At 35.8% G+C, this 20,456-nt stretch overlaps 1 protein-coding gene across 1 annotated transcript; it reads right to left on the bottom strand.

Annotated features, from left to right (window-relative positions):
- Positions 1 to 1,625: 1,625 nt before the first annotated feature.
- On the bottom strand, positions 1,626 to 20,123 carry LOC145694138 (uncharacterized). Its single transcript, XM_081770256.1, has 3 exons — positions 20,050 to 20,123; positions 3,411 to 4,187; positions 1,626 to 1,744 (listed from the first exon to the last, which is right to left on the bottom strand). The coding sequence occupies exons 1-2, from the start codon at positions 20,059 to 20,061 to the stop codon at positions 3,444 to 3,446; spliced, it is 756 nt and encodes a 251-aa protein (XP_081626382.1). The 5' UTR covers positions 20,062 to 20,123; the 3' UTR covers positions 1,626 to 1,744; positions 3,411 to 3,443.
- Positions 20,124 to 20,456: the final 333 nt, after the last annotated feature.

The following is a 20,456-nucleotide window of genomic DNA, read 5'->3' as shown; positions in this document are numbered from 1 at the left end:
CTTTGGCCCATGCAAGTAAAGTGACGTAGCACGACGCACAAATTATGTTGGGTGCCCAAGTTTTGTCCTGATCTCCCACACGACATCCGAAATATTTATGATATGCTAGTTTCACCGATGGTGTAATGGATCTACACTGTCCTTTAACTACAAACTGGCCACACACATAACAAAAACTATTTGGTGAGTTAACACACGAACGCCGTCCTCTTGACGCCATTGTACTGATCACAAACTAAACTTCTGGTCTTAGTTGGGTATAATGCCGTTAAGATCAAACATGAAAGCACTCTTAGCAGCAAAGACAACTTTGAAAGTGAAGTAGTGTTAAACCACACGTCAATATAAAAATGTACAAAACTCCCTCACCAGGTGTCAAGAACACAAGAAAGAAAGAAATGCGCGGGGCGAGGGGGGAAACGATACCGTAGTGGAAAATTCAGACTGCATTAGTTCATTGTTGTCAACAATGAGTCTGTATTCCATTCTTTCTTTCTTTTGCATTCTGTTACATTTGATAACAAATATTGATAACCATTTCATGAACAAAACGAAAAAACTTGGAGAATTGTATATATATGTATTAAGATATACATATACTGTACGTTTAAAAAAAATATACGTTGGAAGTATTTACAGAGAGCAATACAAGTGTGTTGTTGACTATTGTAAATATTCATTTTTATGTCTATGTTTGTAGTAATAAAGCAAATCGTTTTTACCCCAACTCAGGAGATCTGAAAGCATTACTATCAGGTGCAATAAACAGTGCACACAGTATACATACAAATATATTTATTTCTCTAGAAAGAACAAAGCGATTTTTACTAAACTTTTAGGGTTTATTAAATATAAATCAAGGTATACTTAGGTATAATTTCTATGTTACTATATGTAAGGGGACAGGAGCTAGGGGAATAAAATATCTGAAAAAGGGAAATTTTTGAGGGAATTTCCCGAAAATCCCTCTGTTACGGAAAAACTGTACGTGATGGAGAGAAACCGAGTGCATATTCGAATTCAGCGCAAAAAGTTCCTTTAAGATCAGGTGATTTTCTCATGTAACAAACAAAAAGTTTAAATTTGTTAACTATTGTAATAAAATACAAATAAATTAGTTCATGAACTCTCAAAGCTCCGTAGAACATTAAGGGAATGACTGGATTGTGTTAGTATTAAAGACGCTTATCTGAAACTTTGAAACTCTTAGTATTTATAGAAACTGACATTATTTCTTTATGAAAATTTAATATACTCTTCCATTTTGCTGAAAAATAAGTTAGAACAACTTCAATGTAACTCCATCCATTTTACAAAAATTCTTGTCAACTAGTTATGTTGTTCCAAAATGGTTTCGGGAATATTGAATAATTCACATATGGGCATATATTTTCAAAAATAAATTCTGAACACTTTGTCAGTTGTATCCTAATATACCTTGAAATTAATGTGAAGTTTTCCCTTTCGAGCCTCATAGATAGTTTTTTTTCCTTTTCATTCTTTCTTTTTTGCTTCTATTTTGCAACTGAATAAGTATTGTGAATTAGCTTCAAGTTTCCAAAGTATGAATTAATGGTATAGTGCTTTTTTATGATGAAATAAAACAGAAGTTAATAACAATATAACACATATTTTATTACAAAAGTATACAAGAAGTTTAAAAGAGTATATTTTTGGTATTGCGTGGCATTAGTGATATTGCTAAGGCTCTCATGGTAAATGAGACTCCAAGAGGTATTGCAATCTGTAAATGAAGTAAAATGTAAATTAGATTGTTTTTTTTTTGTTTCACTAAAAAATAAATGTATTCTGCTTACGCAAAGCAGAAGTTGTTAATCCATAATATTAACATTTCAAATTCTGTTCTTATGGTTTTGAAGTGTATACAGTGAATATATCTACAGTAAAAGATTACTACTTGATTATTTCCAAGAAACAAAGCAAAAATGTATGAATATATTATTTCATGTAGCAAAATTGGAAAAAATATTTAAAACTTGACTTAGAAGTAGTGGAAATATTTACAGAATTTATTTCATGATATCGTAGTGAGAACATCTAAAAATGTTTCTAAGTACTGAATTGGAAATTTTATAAAATTGACCTAAACACATTTTAAACATAAAAAAACTTGATACAAAAGAGTAGGAAGTATTTGAAATGTTTCATTATGATGTAGAAGTATTGGAAATATTTAAAAACATTGATGTACAAGCAGTCGGAATATTTTTAAAATTTGGTATTGGATACTGAAATATTCAAAATATTTTATTGGTAAATGTAGAGGCTACTTTAAAATATTATTATTTATAGAAGAAGTAATGAAAATATTTTTTAAAACATAAATTTCATACAAGAACATTGAAGATGTTTTCAACACTTTCTATGTTATAGAGAGAAAGGATAATATTTAAAACCTAACTAAACTAAATATTAAAATCAGCTACAATGTGAGTAACTGAACATTTTGCATCAATTAAATTTTAATGTAGGTGATTAAAGCAGTTTTCTAATTCGTAAATACGTTTGACCATTTCAATTAACATGTGGTTATGGAATCAAATATGTGCTTAGTTATTAATACAGTGGCCATATATTCAATTAACTAAACTATAAATACACTTTGGCCACCAATGATTCTACAGAAAATTGTGCAAACTAATTAATAGGGCTATAGATCTGTAACTCACAGAAATAATATTGTCATATGCCTACAAATCATAGTTCCAATGACAAGCTATAATATTAAATTGAAGGAAGAGTTACATAAAAGTGGTCTTTTTGGTGAGTTTTTGTGAATTACGTACTTCCATGTTCTCTTTGACACAGAAGTGTTACGTATACAAGATGTTACAACCTTCGGTACTTACACAATCATTTTTCGAGAGGCTATTTGGGAGTACTATCTACCTATCTCTCTAAAAATCGGTGTGTAAGCACTGGAGCATTCTTAAACGTGGATATTTGGATAGTTCGCATACCAGTTCCTCAGTGATTTCTTGACTCAACTACGATAGGTCCCATAATAGTGGAGCTATGAACTTTTAAAGATCACTTGTTTCAGTATTTTGGCACCCTATAACTTTGAAACTATCCACTTTTGAGCACAGGTCTATATGAACTGTTTTCTTATTTTGATGGGAGGAACCTGTCCCCAAAATATTGTGACGCATTTTTGGAGCACCCTGTAGCTCATTTCAAAGATTCAAGTGGCATGCAAACATATTAGAACTATACTTGAAGTAAATTGTTATACATTGCTAAAAAATAATAGAAAATGTAAACTAAATATCTACTAAAACTGTTACGTTGCACTAATAAACAGATACTATAACTGTTTGAATTATTCGCAACGATTAAGACATAGGGAAATGATTTGTAGGAATTGTAATAAAAGAAACTCTCCTCACCTGCAATACCCAGCAATTTCACAAGTAGTAGTTTTATAATCCTCCACTTCCTCCTCCAAAGCCTCCATCGCCGCCTCCAAATCCTCCTCCAAAGCCTCCGTCACTGCCTCCAAATCCTCCTCCAAAGCCTCCATCGCCTCCTCCAAAACCTCCTCCACTTCCTCCTCCAAAGCCTCCTTCGCCACCTCCAAGTCCTCCATCGCCACCTCCAAATCCTCCATCGCCTCCACCAAACCCTCCATCGCCGCCTCCAAATCCACCATCGCCGCCTCCAAATCCTCCACTTCCTCCTCCAAATCCTCCATCGCCGCCTCCAAATCCTCCATCCCCACCTCCAAATCCTCCATCGCCTCCTCCAAGCCCTCCATCGCCGCCTCCAAATCCACCATCGCCTCCTCCAAATCCTCCTCCACTCCCTCCTCCAAATCCTCCGTCGCCTCCTCCAAAACCTTCATCTCCTCCTCCAAATCCTCCTCCACTTCCTCCTCCAAATCCCCCACCGGAGCCTTTAGAGTAATGATGATGAGTCTTAATTATTACAGGAGTAGGGTGTTTGCTGATGAGGTTAACATTGAGGTAAGATGTGGCTTTTCCATATTTTTCTCCTCCGCCAAATCCACCTTCACTGCCACCACCACCACCACCTCCTCCTCCTCCGAAGCTTCCGAGGCTACCTCCTCCGAAATCTTCGTCACTTCCTCCTCCGAAACTTCCGCCATCATCACCACCTCCATAGATTCCTCCATATCCTTGTGCTAGAAGAGCAGCCACGCAAATCTTTAAAAAATAAATAGCACACGTTTATTAGCAATATGCTTACTCATACAGCGTCATGTGTAAAGCAAATAACAAAGAAAATTCATATTCCACTATGAAGTGAAAGTTATAGTTTAAACTCAATAATATATTAAATCTACAAATAACTACAGGATACCATAAAAATTTTGCTAGAACAATAACATTGGAATAGATTTTTCTGTGAAGTATCTCCAGTAGTAATAGCAACACTTGTGTTAAGAATTGCAGCTTGAACGATGTAGGTCCAGTGATTCCGAAGCAGTAGGATCTGTAACTCATGTAATACCTGCTGACTCGTACAGACCCAGTATGAACCGAAGACAACGAAACGTCTTCAAACATGGAGAGTATGTGTAATGAAACTAATATAATTGTCTCTCTCTCTTTCTCTCTCTCTCTCTCTCTCTCTCTCTGTGTGTGTGTGTGTGTGTGTCTGTGTCTGTGTATCGCTAACTTGATATTTTTAGTTTTCTCTTGTTGTGAGAAGTTTCTGTGTGTCTGTGTATCAAAGAATTGTGCTAAGAGATAATTACAAGATCTATCAGAGTATATAGGCATGAGAATCACTGAAGTACTTTGGTCAAAACTACATCGAGCGAGGCTATAACACTTGTCGTCTGTAGTACTATATAAAAGAGTAGAAGTAGGGTGACTTGTTATCGCCCAGGCCATAATATTACAGGTACACAGGAAACGGATTTGGAGAGATTACTCCTTTTGTATATTGAAGAAATTTGGAGAGATTACTCCTTTTGTATATTGAAATTTGGAGAGATTACTCCTTTTGTATATTGAAATTTGGAGAGATTACTCCTTTTGTATATTGAAGAAATTTGGAGAGATTACTCCTTTTGTATATTGAAATTTGGAGATATTACTCCTTTTGTATATTGAAATTTGGAGAGATTACTCCTTTTGTATATCGAAGAAATTCGACATATAAACTCATAAGCAGACATGTACACCAGCTTTTTTTAAAAAACTCTCGTTTTTAAGAGAAAAGGGGCATTTTTAAAAAAATATTTTTCCCCTCCGCATTGAAAGCGATGTTGTCTGTTGTTTGTGATCACATCATGGGCAGATAACTGAAATTTGAAAATTTTATATTTTGCAACATATACGTAGTTCTAGTATCTACATAGAGGTAGGTTTCAATCACTACTTTGATTAAAGGGGGTACTTAAAGTATTCAAGATTAATGTGAAAAATAGATTATTTCATGCGTCCCTCAAGTTATCTGTACGTCTACATAAACTCTTCATTACAAATAAGTGAAATACGTGGCTCAGCATGTTACCGAAATCCCGGTTTTAAGGGGAGAGGGAAGGTACAATTTCTATATTTTTTCGCCATATTGGAATAGACGTTACCTGTTTCTTTATGATTGCATCACAGGAAACGGATTATCTGAAATGCCTCTTGGAACTTAGCTCCTGCCTCAAGATGTTTATCATATATCACATTGATTAACGGGCATATCCTAGTAGTGTAGGGAAGATCAAAATTTATGCCAAAAAATCGAGTACCTTATGAGTTTTTATGCTTATATTTTCATTAAAATGCGTGTTCTAAGGGGGAAAGTGGTGCAAATATTTTCATAAATCAATTTCTGTGTAAAGAACGGGCATTTCAGATGGTGTACAAAGAGATAGTGCAGAGTCCAAACAGTGGTATGTTAAATATTTTTGTAATCTGTGTTCAAGAGCACTGCATTTCTTTCCAGATGGAAGGACAAATAAATATAAAATTTGAACTAGTTAAGACGTGGCACCTTAATTAGGAAATGTCACACCGTAAACCAAGCAAATGAATATTCGAGTTTGAGTAATGGAAATCAAATCCTAATCAATAATCCACTATAACTTTCTCCGGTAATGCTATAGACAATTCGGATAGTTTCATCTACGTCACAGGACCTGTCCGGAATGCCGAGTTTGTTCGGATCAACGGATCTGTGATGCTAGACCCAAAACCGGATGATCCGGACAAAAGTCTTGATCCAAGAGGTCCTGTGACTCGTGATGTCACTGGTAAGTATAATACAGTGTTGCCACACTTGGTACAATTGTACCAAATTCAGCCCTTTTTGTCATTCATCGGCCCGTTGGTACCACGCTGGCATTTTCAGCCCCTTTTGTGAAACAGTTGGTACAATTCTACCCAATCCAGCACTATTTAACATATACTTGTAACATTTTTAGGTGTCAGTTACACTTTTCCTACATCTCACGTTACTCATGATGTGTGTTGGACTCTTAAAAAATTGTGTTGAACATTCATTTCTGTGACGTTGCACCGCATAACGCTATGAACGTTGCGTAGAATATTCGTAATTCGAACTATATCGGGAAACAAATGACGCTAGATGGGCGCATCCGCGCCGTGCATGAAGAAGACGAGAATGAAGCAGTGTGGTAGAAATTTTAGTCGTCCTATTTGGATTTTTTTTAAAATAATTTTTAAAAAGAGCACTTTTTTCATTCAAACTCTTGGAAAAGGGAGGAGTGTTATAGAACTTTACCTCTTATAGTTTAATGTTATAGAGCCATGTATTATACTCAGAGGTAAAAGTGCATCTGAAATGGTAGGGGGACCATGACGTCATGCTGTCCTCCGCGCCTATCTGCCCATTGCAATTTTTTTTAGAAGTGGGGGGATGCCATAGATATCTTCTGGAAGTGGGGAGACGGCGTCCCGCCGCGTTTCACTACATTTTTACCCCCGATAGTATAAAATAATGAATTCAGCCCCTTTTGTTTCAATTTGGTACTATTTTTCAGCCCACTCCAGAGCTAGGACTGTGGCAACACTGGTATAATACGAACACTTTCCAGATTAAAACTACATACAATCATCAAATCTTCCTACTTCATATCAGTCTTAGTGTTCTAATGTGTGTTTTCTGATGTTTTCCTTTCTCATATGAGACACATTCGATTAAAGTTTTAACACCCCTTCTCAGCACTGGAACCAAATGGGACCTGATCCTATTGTCTAAAGTAGAATCCTAACCCCCGTAAGGTGGAATCGAACCCACGGCCCCGACCAATAAAACAGGAGGCAAAGCCAGGAACATTGTATATTCCTGTATTTGAAATTACCGGCATCACAATTGCTTCGCATGTTAGACATATTTGCGTGAAATAGTTCAAAATGAGCAAGAGAATAAGAATTGTGATAGAGTAATTACAAGTTAACGGTTGGTAACACTGCTGTAAACAGTTTAGTTACAAAACCGGACGGCGGCGGTCGTTCAATGCTCGAGTAATAACATCCGTACTTTAGATAAAATCTTTCAAGAAGAGAATACATGACTGAAATTCATGACAATATATTATTATTAAGTGTCAACACTTCCTCGCGTTTGCTTAAAATATTAAGAAATAATACGTTTCTTCATGTAGTGGCATCCTCATCACGAGAAGCAACAGATGACGTATCTAGCGAGCTTGACATTCAAGCCCTATTATTAACAATGCTACAGTCAGTGGCGTATTTAGGGGGGGGGGCTTCCGGGCTTTAGCCCCCCCGAAATCTTACTTATTATAGTAAAGTATATGAAATATCTTGCAGAATTTTCACATTTTCAGGCAAAGCCCCCCCCCGAAAGTTAGCAAAGCCCTCCCCGAAACAAAATCGTAAATACGCCACTGGCTACAGTATAAGTGTTTTCTTCATTATCACTCGCGTAATCACTTCAAATTACACAAAATAAAATTAAACAAAACAACGAGATTAATAAGCTTCACAATAAACAGAAACATGCTATCTTTTGTGTAGAACCTACTCGTAAAATTGGAATAATTTCAATTCAATTAGTAGCGACATTCTACATATTTTTACTATCCATATTTGAACACTTTCTTTAAAGAATGCTACAGGGATGCGCACGAGACGAGTCGAGACAGGATTTTCCTGACAAAATTCGAGTCGAGACACGGCTCTTCCAATAGAAAAATATACATTTTCCGAGTCGAGACATCATTTTAACAGCACATTTTCGAGACGAGACAGCCACAAGTCTTGTCTCGTGTGCATCCCTAAGAATGCAGTTGGTTTATTGATTTGGAGTTAAGCGTCCCTTTCAGCGTCCCCGTAGCGAGGCTATATGAGACATGAATCTACAGGTTAATTCTGAACAACATATGCTCCCACCGGGAATCGAACCCGAGCTCAGATGCTGAAGGAGTGTGTGTGCTAACCATATAGCTGAGTTGAGTTGATTTTCAGTTTAACGTCCCTTTCAGTAGCGAGGTTATATGAGACAGGGCATACTGATTAACATGGAATCCGAACCACATGAGCTCCCGCCGAGGATCGAACCAGGGTCTCCCACGCCAAAGGCGTGTACGCTAACCGCTTAGCCACGAAGGAGCTCATAGATATGAGAGCTAAAGAATGGTGATGTCACCACATAATAATTACATATACATTTCCTTATAAAAAGTACGTAATGGCTTAAAGCCTATTATTGTATTTCTAGTTATTTATTTTTACTACAGTACAGAATGCTTCCACGAGGAGATTTGTTTCGTATTTCACTGAGGAGTGTGGGAGCCTGAGAAAATTTAATGGAACAAACGCAGAAGAGGAGCGCAGAGAGGTTTATGCATCAAAGAAGCAGGTGCGGCTCTAGCCGATCACTTACAGTATATTATATCCAGAAAAGTAGCCTCTTAGCTTGCATTATATAGGTCTATAGGCTACTTTTTCATTTTAGTTGGATATACTTAAACAGTAGGTTTTGTTTGTGACGTAAAATAATAACTACATGTATTCTTTGAGTGTAAGATTTTCTTCTTTCGCATCGTACCAGAACCAATAAACGGATATGCTTAAATATAGCACAGTGATGGTCAACACTGATGGCTTTTTCTTTAATTTAGCGTAGAAGGTTAGTTGTTCTCTTCGTTAGATAATTTGTTTATATGGTGTACAGTTCCTTTGTTTTAGATGGCCTATGAGATCTGTTTGAATAGGCAATGATGACAAGGTTTATGAATAAGAAATCCTGACAACGAAATTTGCATTGAAACATATGAATTTTATCCACTAATTAATTATTCACTTTCTATAGTCATTATGGTAGATAACTCCAGTGCGAAACGGAAGCATCATTATGTGTTTTTCTGAGTCGTTTGGCTTCAAAGTAAAGTCAACTAACGTAAACAAAGATTTGGAATTGCCTGATATTAGAATTAATTAGACAAACTTAGAAATATATAGTTGACTTGTTTGAAAGAAGTTTTCTTTCTTTCTTTTATAAAAATTGATTAGTTGTTCCCTGTAAGTCTTCGACTCGCTGTACGCTATAGGTTAAACTAGTGCTAATTTAAAACCTTCATGCTAGCCCCATCTATTAGTATCACGCAAGCTGATAGCACAGAAACCTATCGAGATGACTATGCGACGCGTTACATACAGACTGATGCGTTTTGTTTTTAAAATATGGATTTCAAATATGCTAACTCTAATTATAATATTTCCCCATGTTAAAATTGGACCCGATGCACGATAGCTGACCGCCAATATATCCAGGTACACCAAAGAAAGTATCTGAAAGGTTACCATCTGACAATTAAGTATTTTCTAGGAAAAGTCAATAGATAACAGTTGATTCACTAATGATATTAAAGAATCCTTCCCTATGAATGACATAGGTTCTAAAAGCACTAGTTGCTTCAAAAATTTATCAAAAAAGTTAACTTAATTAACATATATATTCTAAAGTAATACGTTCCCTAAAGCAATTGATGGTTTTAAATTTGTTCATCTCATGTTCCTAGGCTTTGAATGTAGTCCCTGTATTATTATTACAAATATGACACCAGAATTATTTTTCAAGTAAAAATAGGGTAGGAATTTCTTTAAGCTGTTAAATACCCCATTAAATACATTTTGAAACATTGTACGTAATACATCAAAAGCCTTCAATCATCAAGTTTTTTTTCCCAACAATTTTGGAACAATTAAATTGATTTTATTAAAGGATTCATACAACGGAACCACTCAGTTTTCTTTGTTATAGTACCTAGTGGTATAGCGAAACAGGATCAGGGACTCTGCTAGTATAGATACTCGAGCACACGCCTTTGGTGCATGTGGTCCCGAGTTCGACTTGCTGTGGGACGAACCATTGAGATACGAAGACATTATCATGGTTCAGCTTACACATCTATTATAATCTTGGTGCGGAAAGAACGTTAAACATCAATAAACGAAGATACACGCGTAACAGAAACGCACATAGACGGCTACCATCCACTTTCGTAATCTAAATACGAATCGTATTTAGACAAATACCTTTCAAATGGTTGTTTAGTTAGAGTTTAATGTCCTTTTAACCACCGAGGTTATGTGAAACATGGACATACAGCTTAAAGTAGGAGTCAACCTAGACAAGCTCCTATCGGTAATTCAAAAATATTTCACCCGTGGCGAAGGTGCGTTCACTAGTCATACAGCCAAGATAGAGTTCTAAATATTAAAAATAAATAATAATAAAAAAAATAGTTTCAGAGAGAATTGGAAACGAAACATATGATATTCAAAAAATATTATTGACGGAAATGAAACAGATATTAAATTTATGCATTTGTGATGTCATTTTGAAGAGATGCCGAAGCATTCATCATTAAAACTTCAAATCACTGAACGGAAACTGCAAGTAATAGTATGACTCGGTATCTTTTTTATTTTTCTTGTTGTCACCTGTACCGATGTAATATATACAAATAACTCAACCGTTTCCCACGCACACATGGGTTATATGGATTATAGTATTTCAATTGTTACGGTATGTTCCGCTGGAACATTAATCGCGATAGTCGAGGTAGTCCTCTGCTTATGTTCATGATGAATATTAACCAGTAGTCTTTTAAGTCGGCAAATTGTATGAACAGTTTAACCCCCAGTATAGCACCATTAATTAGGCAAGAGCCGGTAAGAGATAGCGGAGGTAGTGACATCTCTTAGCACCACTGTTTATTATTAAGATTAGCATGAAGTACAGACTAAGGCTTCCATTTATTAATTTTAAGCAAATGTAATATATATGTAATTAAAAGAAACAACTTTCAGGCAATCTTTTCCTTATATATAAAAATCGTAGCTATACTGTATGTGTGTGTGTGTGTGTGTGTGTGTGTGTGTGTGTATGTTCCGCCCAGGCCCGTATCCAAGGGGGGTCTAGGGAGGCCGCCCCCCTAAAATTTTGCTGTCCGCATAAAATTCTCATGGTAGGCTTGCAAATGAACTATAATATGGTTGGATCGGGCCCCCCTAACTTCTACCGGGCCCCCTACATTTTTGGGCTGGCTACCGGCCTGGTTCCACCATAACTCAAGCATGCCTGGAACAATTTTAACTAAAACTGGTACCTACACGTATGACTTGTAGTTTGGAAAAGAGTACTGTTCGGGTAAGACCCCTTAGCACACGTAGGAAGGAGAAGGGGAGACACAAAAATGATCGAAAACTGCCGATATTAGTGTCGAATCCACAGTTTTCGGAGTTGTTCAGATAAATAGTAACACACTCGATAGTGTTAAGCCCGATTGAAGCCTCATTGCCATTTGGGGTGGTGAAATGGTGACAAAATACCGAAAACGACCGATACTAGTGTCGAATCATTAGTTTTCAGCTATGATAAGATAATTTTCGGCAGTCCTGATACCGTTAGCCACGTTCAGTCCACCGTAAGTCCACGTTCAGTCCCATGGGCAAGAATCCCTGAGCACTCCTAGGAAGGGTGGAAGGACAGACGTAAAAACGATAGGAAACGTCTGATATTAGTGTCTAATCCATAGTTTTCAGAGTCACTTAGATAAAGAATGACACTGTAGATCAGCGTTTCCCAACCGGTGTGCCGCGGCACACTAGTGTGCCGTGAATGGGCCGCTGGTGTGCCGCGAGGAAATCGAAACAAAATTATTAATAGTTATCAAATTGCAAGTCATAAGGAAAAATGTATATTCGTATTTCACATTACTATGAAACTACAATTTTAAGTTTCATACCATATTACTTTTCTGTACATTTTTAATGTTGAAAAAAGTATTTGTTATCATTGTTATGGCCATTATTGCTTTTTTATTGTTGCAAACTATTTCGTAACTTGAAATTTTAACCTCTTCATGGATATGGCATCAAATGATGCCACATATTTATCGGGAAAATAATACGATTTTTTTTTTTCACGAAGAAGAGTGTGAACTGAAGGTAAGTTAAATAAAAACAAGTGCTTCAGAATATTATTTTTACTTACCTTCAGTTCACCTCTTCTTCGTGAAAAGAATTCGGATTATTTTCCCGATAAATACTGTATGTGGCATCATTTGATGCCATATCCGTGAAGAGTTTAAAATATCATTCAGTCCTTTAGACAAAGCAAGCATGCATACAAATTACCTACATGTGTGTTTTAAAAGTACAAGAGATTTATTTGTTCGTTCGTCATTTAGTGAAATAGTTTTCGAAAGAGAAAGCGTATTTGTAAAAACCTTTGTCCAATATTGCATTGCAATTGTTTTCTATTTTTAAATTAGAATGAAAAGTAAACATAATGATTTACCACGAGGAAAACCAGTAATCGAGCTTTCTTCTCGGTGGGAAGGAGATCAGTAATCATAGAAAAAATACCACAGTATTTTATATTTACAAATAATATCTATGAGTGTGCCGCGAGAATTCAAGTTACACCTATACTGTGCCGCAAGTTGAAAAAGGTTGGGAAACGCTGCTGTAGATGCTATTTAAGTTCAAATTCAGCCCCCATTAACACCCTGGGGGAAGGGGATAAAATAACTGAATATTACCAATATTAGTATAAAATCCATAGTTTTCGGAGGAGTCGTTGAAACGAATAGTGATGCAACCAATGGCGCTTAAGTCCAAGTTCATCCCCTTTTGCAGAGGGCGGGTAGGGGGAAGGTGAAAAATAAAATGTCAAAAATGACTGAGATTTGTGTCGAATTCATAGTTCTCGGGATCAGGAAGACGTCTGACCCGTAAATAAAATGTCAAAAATGACTGAGATTTGTGTCGAATTCATACTTCTCGGGATCAGGAAGACGTCTGGCCCGTTTAAAATGACTTTTGGAACATATTGGTAGTTAGTATCCCCTTCAAGCTAGGTTTTTTTGTTCATATCAATTTGGGGATATGGTGTTCATATCAATTTGGGGTATTCTTTGGGGATATGATGTTTCAATATTTATGACAAAAGTAGAATATTTTCTGTATATTTTTCATTAAATTTTCATAGAAATAAATAGAACTTTCATAGAATATTCTACGGGACTCAGCTAGTATAGATAATAAATCAGCTACTTTGATATGCTTTATATTGCATGTTGGAGTTTATGTGCTTCACGGACTGTACGTTAAGTTATAGGTCCAGCCTCGATCCTGAAAATAAACGTTAACCTTTTAAATCAGTAAGTGTCAAAGTTTTTTATCTGGCGATGTACTTCGTAAAGCATGCATACTTCACATCGCTTTCTTCCTATGACAACGACAAAATGTGGAACAGGTCTCGTCTATAAAGTTCGTTAAAGTGAAATTGTAAATTGTCATTACAAGCAACGGTAAAAGTGGATCTGAAAAGGTAGAGGCACGCGTGATGTTACGCTGTCTCCCGTGCCAATCTCTGCGCATTTAATTAATTAATTAATTAATTAATTTTGGAACCCCGGGACGCCATATAGATATATTTTGGAAGTGGGGCACGACGTTCCCCGAGCTCCCTCTCACTTTTACCCCTGATTACAAATGGTGTTTTATTAAAATTTTTGAGTTTATCTTCGTTAGGAGCTTTCTTCCCTATGCTCGATTTTCACCCCCCCCCCCTGCCCCAAGGGTCACGTTTCCTAAGATTGGAATCACTGCTCTAGATCAATGAAACAACTATCAGGACTTACGAGAATTACTTTGCACTATAGCAAACGTTATGCAATAGAAACACTTCAAATAACGAAATTTTCAAATAAATGTCTCGTCTCTGAAAGATATGTAGCATAATATACCGTACAGTACATGGTGAAATGACCAGTAATACATATTTATGTGTGTAGCACATAGTAATTCACCATCAATATTATTGTCGTTTCTCCAAGGATTTCTATATATAAATGGTAACGCATAGGGCCTACAATATACGTAACGTAATAGACGTTAGAGTTACATACATATATTATGTTACGTAAGAAGGAAGAAAAATATACAGCTACGTATTGAAGAATAAAAATAAGCAAACTGTACGACTGACACTTGTCTGCTTCAAACTGGATGGAATGTTATAACAAGAGTATATATATATATATATAGTTTCTCCATGTCAAACCAGAGTATCCAACTGGAAAATATGTGGTGATATATTTCAATATATTACGTAGATCTTAAAATGGGATCTGAAGCGCGCAATACATCTTAAAACAAGGAATATAAGACCACTACAAAAACTATAGGATCTGGAAAAATGCGAAACCATTTGGAATCATTTTTTTTGAAGATAGCACTTGGCTTGAGCGGGGTAATTATATAATTTTGATTAAAATAAGTATGCTAAGAGAGATGAACGTTCAATTCAAGTGAATGCAGTTAAACTGATGTAAAAACTAATTAGGAACAAGTTATCTTGTGTTTTTTTCATCGTTCAAGAAAATTGTGCTTCTGGAGGGAAAACAGGAGTAAATTTCTCTATTTTGAACTCTACATAAAATGAAATAGACACAGTATTTTGGGTTTTCAAGAGAAAACTGCTGGGCATTTTGAAATAATTTTTTAAACACTTTGGTCTGATCAAGCTGTGTATCTATCATTTCACTTTTGAATTTTTTACCCTGATGGGACAAGGACAGAAAATCAAATACATTTTTCATATACATATCTTATTCTTGTTGTGTAAAAGACATGTATTTAAGCTAGTGTCTCAATAACATTATTATGAATCACTTATAAATATGCCATTATGGAATCAAAAATAGCAAGAGAAATACTAAAATAACATTGATCGTTAATTATCCGAAGTTACCCTGTGTGTTCGTTACTAATGAGAACAATTTAAATGCTGACTTTCATAACAACAACTACATCTCTTTTTTTTAAATCGTTACTTTAGAAGTCTCCCTGTTGTGCTCTTTAGAATAAAGGAGATGGATGATTAATGAAAATGCATATATGTGAAATATTTGGTGGAATGAGAATCAAGGAGGATACATTTCAATGTCGAAATAACATCACAGATACAATGTTGTTTGCGGAAAGCTCATATGATACGAGTTTGAACTCAAGAATCCCTTGTGAGCAATCCACCACTGAGCCACCGTGTTCTCTAACGATTTTAGTTTATTGTAATTTAATAATGAAAGTATAACAACAAAAGTGTCAGGTTATCAATGTAATTTTACAGTAAACTTTGCCTTACCCTGAACAAAGGTAGGTTAAAAGCTATTTATTGTTCTTCCTTTACAATTGGAAAGTTGCGGGTTACAATACTCTGATTAGTCATTTTGGCTGACGTATTCCCAAAGTTTTTTTTTTTTAGTTAGCCTCGCAAATACAAGATAATCTTTTACATATAGGCCCCAATTGAATTGCATTAACTTTCTTTCCTATTGTTCTTGTCAAGTTATATATTGCCCTGTCATACATTATTTGCGATCAACTTAAGGGTTTTCACTATAGCTAAATTAAACTACCGCTAATTTTGAGAGTTTTTCTGTAATATCTTCAAAACAAATAAAAACATTCGAAAAGCAAAAACGTAGTGCACTAGACAATATTATTTTACATGTGATACCGTTATCACAACTCATCTATCTGCTTTCGATTTGCAACTGTCGATAGATTTACCATTTTTTGCGGGTTCTGTATATAGCGGCATACGAAAAGCAGATAGGTGAATTGTGGTAAAGGTATCAGATGCAAAAACGTATTGTCTAGTTCACTACGTTTCTGCTTTTTGAATATTTTTATTTGTTTTGAAGATATTACAGAAAAACTCTAAAATTAGCGGTAGTTTAATTTAGCTATAGTGAAGACCCTTACTGTCCTGTAACAGTACTGAAGCACGAGTCAATAATAAAAAAAACGAGTCAATTTTCATCACTGAGTCAACGAGTCAAATGAGTCAATTTTTATCATCCCACGATTATGCCCTTTAGGCTAAGAGCGACGATATCACGAGTCAAAACATTGTGCGATAATATAGAACATCAAATTATAAAGTGCTAGTCCTTAAAGTTGATAACACTGCTCCACATACCAAACAAGGGAAAAGGACTCGATGTCCCATACTAAATGGGAAAAAATGGAGAAAGAAATATGGTTTATATGAATAGCTTTCAGTAGCCTATATAACCCTGCAACGCATCAGTGATTGGAAAGGAAACTACCGTAACGACACTCATAAGGATTTTTTTTTTTTTTTTTTAAGTATGTAACTTTTAATAGAGGAGAAAGGAGTATAACCGGGGTATATATACATAAAAATGCAGACAGGGATATGAGTTGATGAAGTGTAAGACAAACAATCCTTTTTATATTTAATTTTATATTCACTCCCTCCTATACAAATTAATTCGTAGCAATATCATGCGTTTCGCAAGAGTTTAACCGAGACCTCTATCTTATTTTAAGAAATAAAATGAAATCTTTCAGTTTTACTTCTCACGTTTGTATCCTGCAGATTACAGGAGAGTAGTGAATGACAATAAAGGAATTGATGAAACGAAAATATGTGAAAGAAAAATCAGAATCCCGAGAAAAATCCACGTATATTATGTTGGCCACTACAAACTTCCATGATCTGGGATCGAACCAGGGACACTCTTGCACTAGAAGTGAGAGCGTCATATTTCTTAATTTCTTCTTCTTCTTCTTCTTTTTTTTTTAGAATTTTGAATTACAATTACTGTAAAAAGACAAGAAACTAATTTATAACAGCATTTACGAGGGTGGCCGCAAAAGTAATGGCAACTATTGATTTCTATCTTTTCCGGCTTGAATAGTTCGAAAAATGCTGTTATGAAACTATCCTGTCGGAAGCTAATAAATAAAAAAAAAAAAAAAACTTTTCTAAGTACAAGTATCTCTTATCATTATTATAACAGAGGAATCAATATTGATACTAGGTATGGTAAAACTTCACCACTTTCAGTTTTAATAGAGGAATAAGAGGAGAGTACGGAACCTATTCTTGATACTTTGTATCTACCTTAAAAAAAGACGGAATGAATTTCTATCTCTTATGATCTTTAATCTGATAATGTCAACTGACAAACAGAGACTCAAAAAGAATCTTCCTAGGAGAATTTTTATATTAATGCATAACATTATTTGGAAATATTAACAGGTCCGTAGCTTAAGTGTGGCCAACAGTGTAGAGACTGAACTCCTCTGTCTCTCGTGACCACCTTCAGCCCCTCTGAAGCTTTCAGTTTTTTTTTTTTTTTTTTTATGTATGTATGTAGGAACTGATTGTAAGATGAATTGAAGTCGGGGCTCCGAGTCATATATTTGTGACATTCCTGGAACACTGTACAATATTGGTGATCCTAAGGCTGCTCATAAAAACGTCAGGGGTAAAGAAAAGAAATTCTCACTACAAAAATGAAATGAAATGAAGTCCTTAAAGTTTAACGACCTACGTTGATGTCCTTTATGCGGCTAAAGGAGACAGATGATGAAGGCCAGTGAATGATGATGGAAGAGTTAGTGGAATGATTAGGTGAGAGGAAACGAGAGTAGCCCGAGAAAATCCATGTTGTCCACTACAAACAAACTTGGCCGGGAATTAAATAAGGGGCCCGACGCACCAGAAGTAAGTGCTCTACCTCTGAGCAACCGCGACCTCAAGATCTTACTAGAGATAGCTGAAAATGCCAAGTATATGATTTTATCTCAGAGAATTTCGGAGCTGATTGGTCTATATCACCCATACAGTGCGACTTATCTTAAGAAGTAATCCTTACTAGCACATCGTCTGCTACTTAAACATCAATAGTACCTAGGTATAGTAATATACTGGTAGTGAAAAATGTGAAATTTCATTTATATCGGTAGAGAATCGGTAGAGATTTTCCCAGAAAGCAAAAAGCAAAATTAGTACAGTCACGGAAGAAAGTATTCTTCAGTTGACAAAATTTATTTTCCTAATAACTCAACAATAAATTAACCTATTAGAGTACCGACTTTGGCAAGTTGTCAAGTTATAATTAATCTAAAGATAACAACAAAAAGATCCAAATTAATTCATTTGTTCCCGAATTACTGACAAAAAGAAAATATGTCAACTGTCCAATACTTTCTTTTCCGTGTGTACTACTGATGAAATCCAGGTATATTGCAACAGTAGTTACCATTTTTTTTTAAATTTTCTTTACCAAAATTTCTAATGAAATAATTAAGTGATAAGATTTAGGATTATAAAATTATAGCTAGATGGTATGTTTACTTATTTAAAAATCATTTGTTCAGATTTTCGTGCGTTTGATTTTAAATTTGAAAATTTGATGACCCTACATACAATCATTGCTGTAACTAGGATATTTGCTATGGGACGATAACCTCTTATTTTTGCAAAGTGCAAGATCCTTTCGGCGACCTAGAGTTGCCAACTTTTGAAAATGGAAATACCGAATATCCTCCTGGAGTAAGCAGGGGCGGATCCAGGACCGACTTCTGGAGGTGGGGCGGTGGGTTGTCATACTGCTATTTTTAAGGGCTCCGAAAATTGGGATGGGTTTTATTTATATATATATATATATATAATAAGAAAGTTTCCTCTTCTGGGAGGGGGGGCAATCGCCCCGATCGCCCACCCTGGATCCAATAACTTTAGTTACTTTCGAAGCATTTATTTAATTTACTTATTCCAGTTCTGATTCAGTTGGCACATGTAATTTTTGGAGTCTACCATCAATAATACATACTATTGAAAAGAGAAAAGCAAGTTTAACATTACGAGACATTACCAGCCCCAGCGAAGCTGGTAAGACTTATTTTTCAAGTATATTTTGTGCATGACATAATAATTATAACTATAATAATTATGGCATGCACAAAATATACTTGAAAAATAAGTCTTACCAGCTTCGCTGGAGTTGGTAATATCTCATAATGCCTCTACACTTTTATTGAATCTGGATGCATTATTTAATTGGAAAATGTAGCTGAGGATGAAGCAGTGCTACCTGCGATCTTGAAACTACGGTTTGTTTATCTTTAGCAGTTTTGATAAACTCAGTAAGTTTTCCTGCTTTTAACTCTTCAGCAAATTCCGCACACGACAGGCCGATATCAAACCGAACTATAAACTCTGCTTTAACCATATTCATCGACAAACGAACCCTTTCGTCATTCCAAAACAGACTGAATAGAACACAGAATAGGACTAGTAAGAGGAAAAATTACCGGACATTTAACGTCTGATGTCGTACCTGACATTTGAGGTCGTACCTGACACCAAGGGCGCCCATGTTGTGGTTTCCAAGGGGGGAGGAGAACAAGTATAAGCGACATTTCAAATATAATTTCAAATTTTGCTCTAACTATTCTAAAAATTCAATTTAGTTTTCGATACTCCGAAGTACAATTTCCTCAAGGGGCGGGGGGCGAGCGCCCCACCTTGCCTCCCCATAATGGGCGCCCTTGCCTGACACCGAACAAGGAGGTCAAAAACCGAACTGCCCGGTAAAATACCGGACGTTTGGCAATCCTACGACGACCACAGTTTCTCCCTGTGGTACAACGGTATTCTAAGAGGGGTCTGGCCTCTCTCTAGTTACATATGCGTAAGGCACTTTAAATATGCTACTTATTTGCTAATAACAGAACTTACTAGGATCTTCATCCTGGTATTCTGAGCACAAGGAGTAAAACACACACTAATACACACTGTGAGGAAGTGGAGAATACTACGAAGGGTTCTTTGTACTGAGGGTATTTATATCGAAACCAAATATGTTCAAAGTGCATCTCCGACACGCACCACTTTCTTCCATGAAAAGAAAGAAAGAAAGAAAAAAAAAAGAATCCGTTGATATAATTTTTTTTAACACGTGGAATAATAACTCAAAATGCCTTATACGGACAAATAATCTTAAACAAAAGACGCGTTGATGAAGTTTTTACTTGTTATCTGCACTTTTAATCAAAAAAAGCTTACGATTGTGCTCGTATGAGTGGAAAATATTACATTTCCTGGTAGCCTGTAGTCTCCATCTACCTTTCTTTCTTTACTTTTTT

The sequence above is a fragment of the Thermobia domestica genome, chromosome 9, assembly GCF_964235325.1.
Source record: "Thermobia domestica chromosome 9, izTheDome1.hap1.1, whole genome shotgun sequence".
NCBI classification, from domain to species: domain Eukaryota; kingdom Metazoa; phylum Arthropoda; class Insecta; order Zygentoma; family Lepismatidae; genus Thermobia; species Thermobia domestica.
This window is presented reverse-complemented; position numbering and strand designations above follow the sequence as displayed.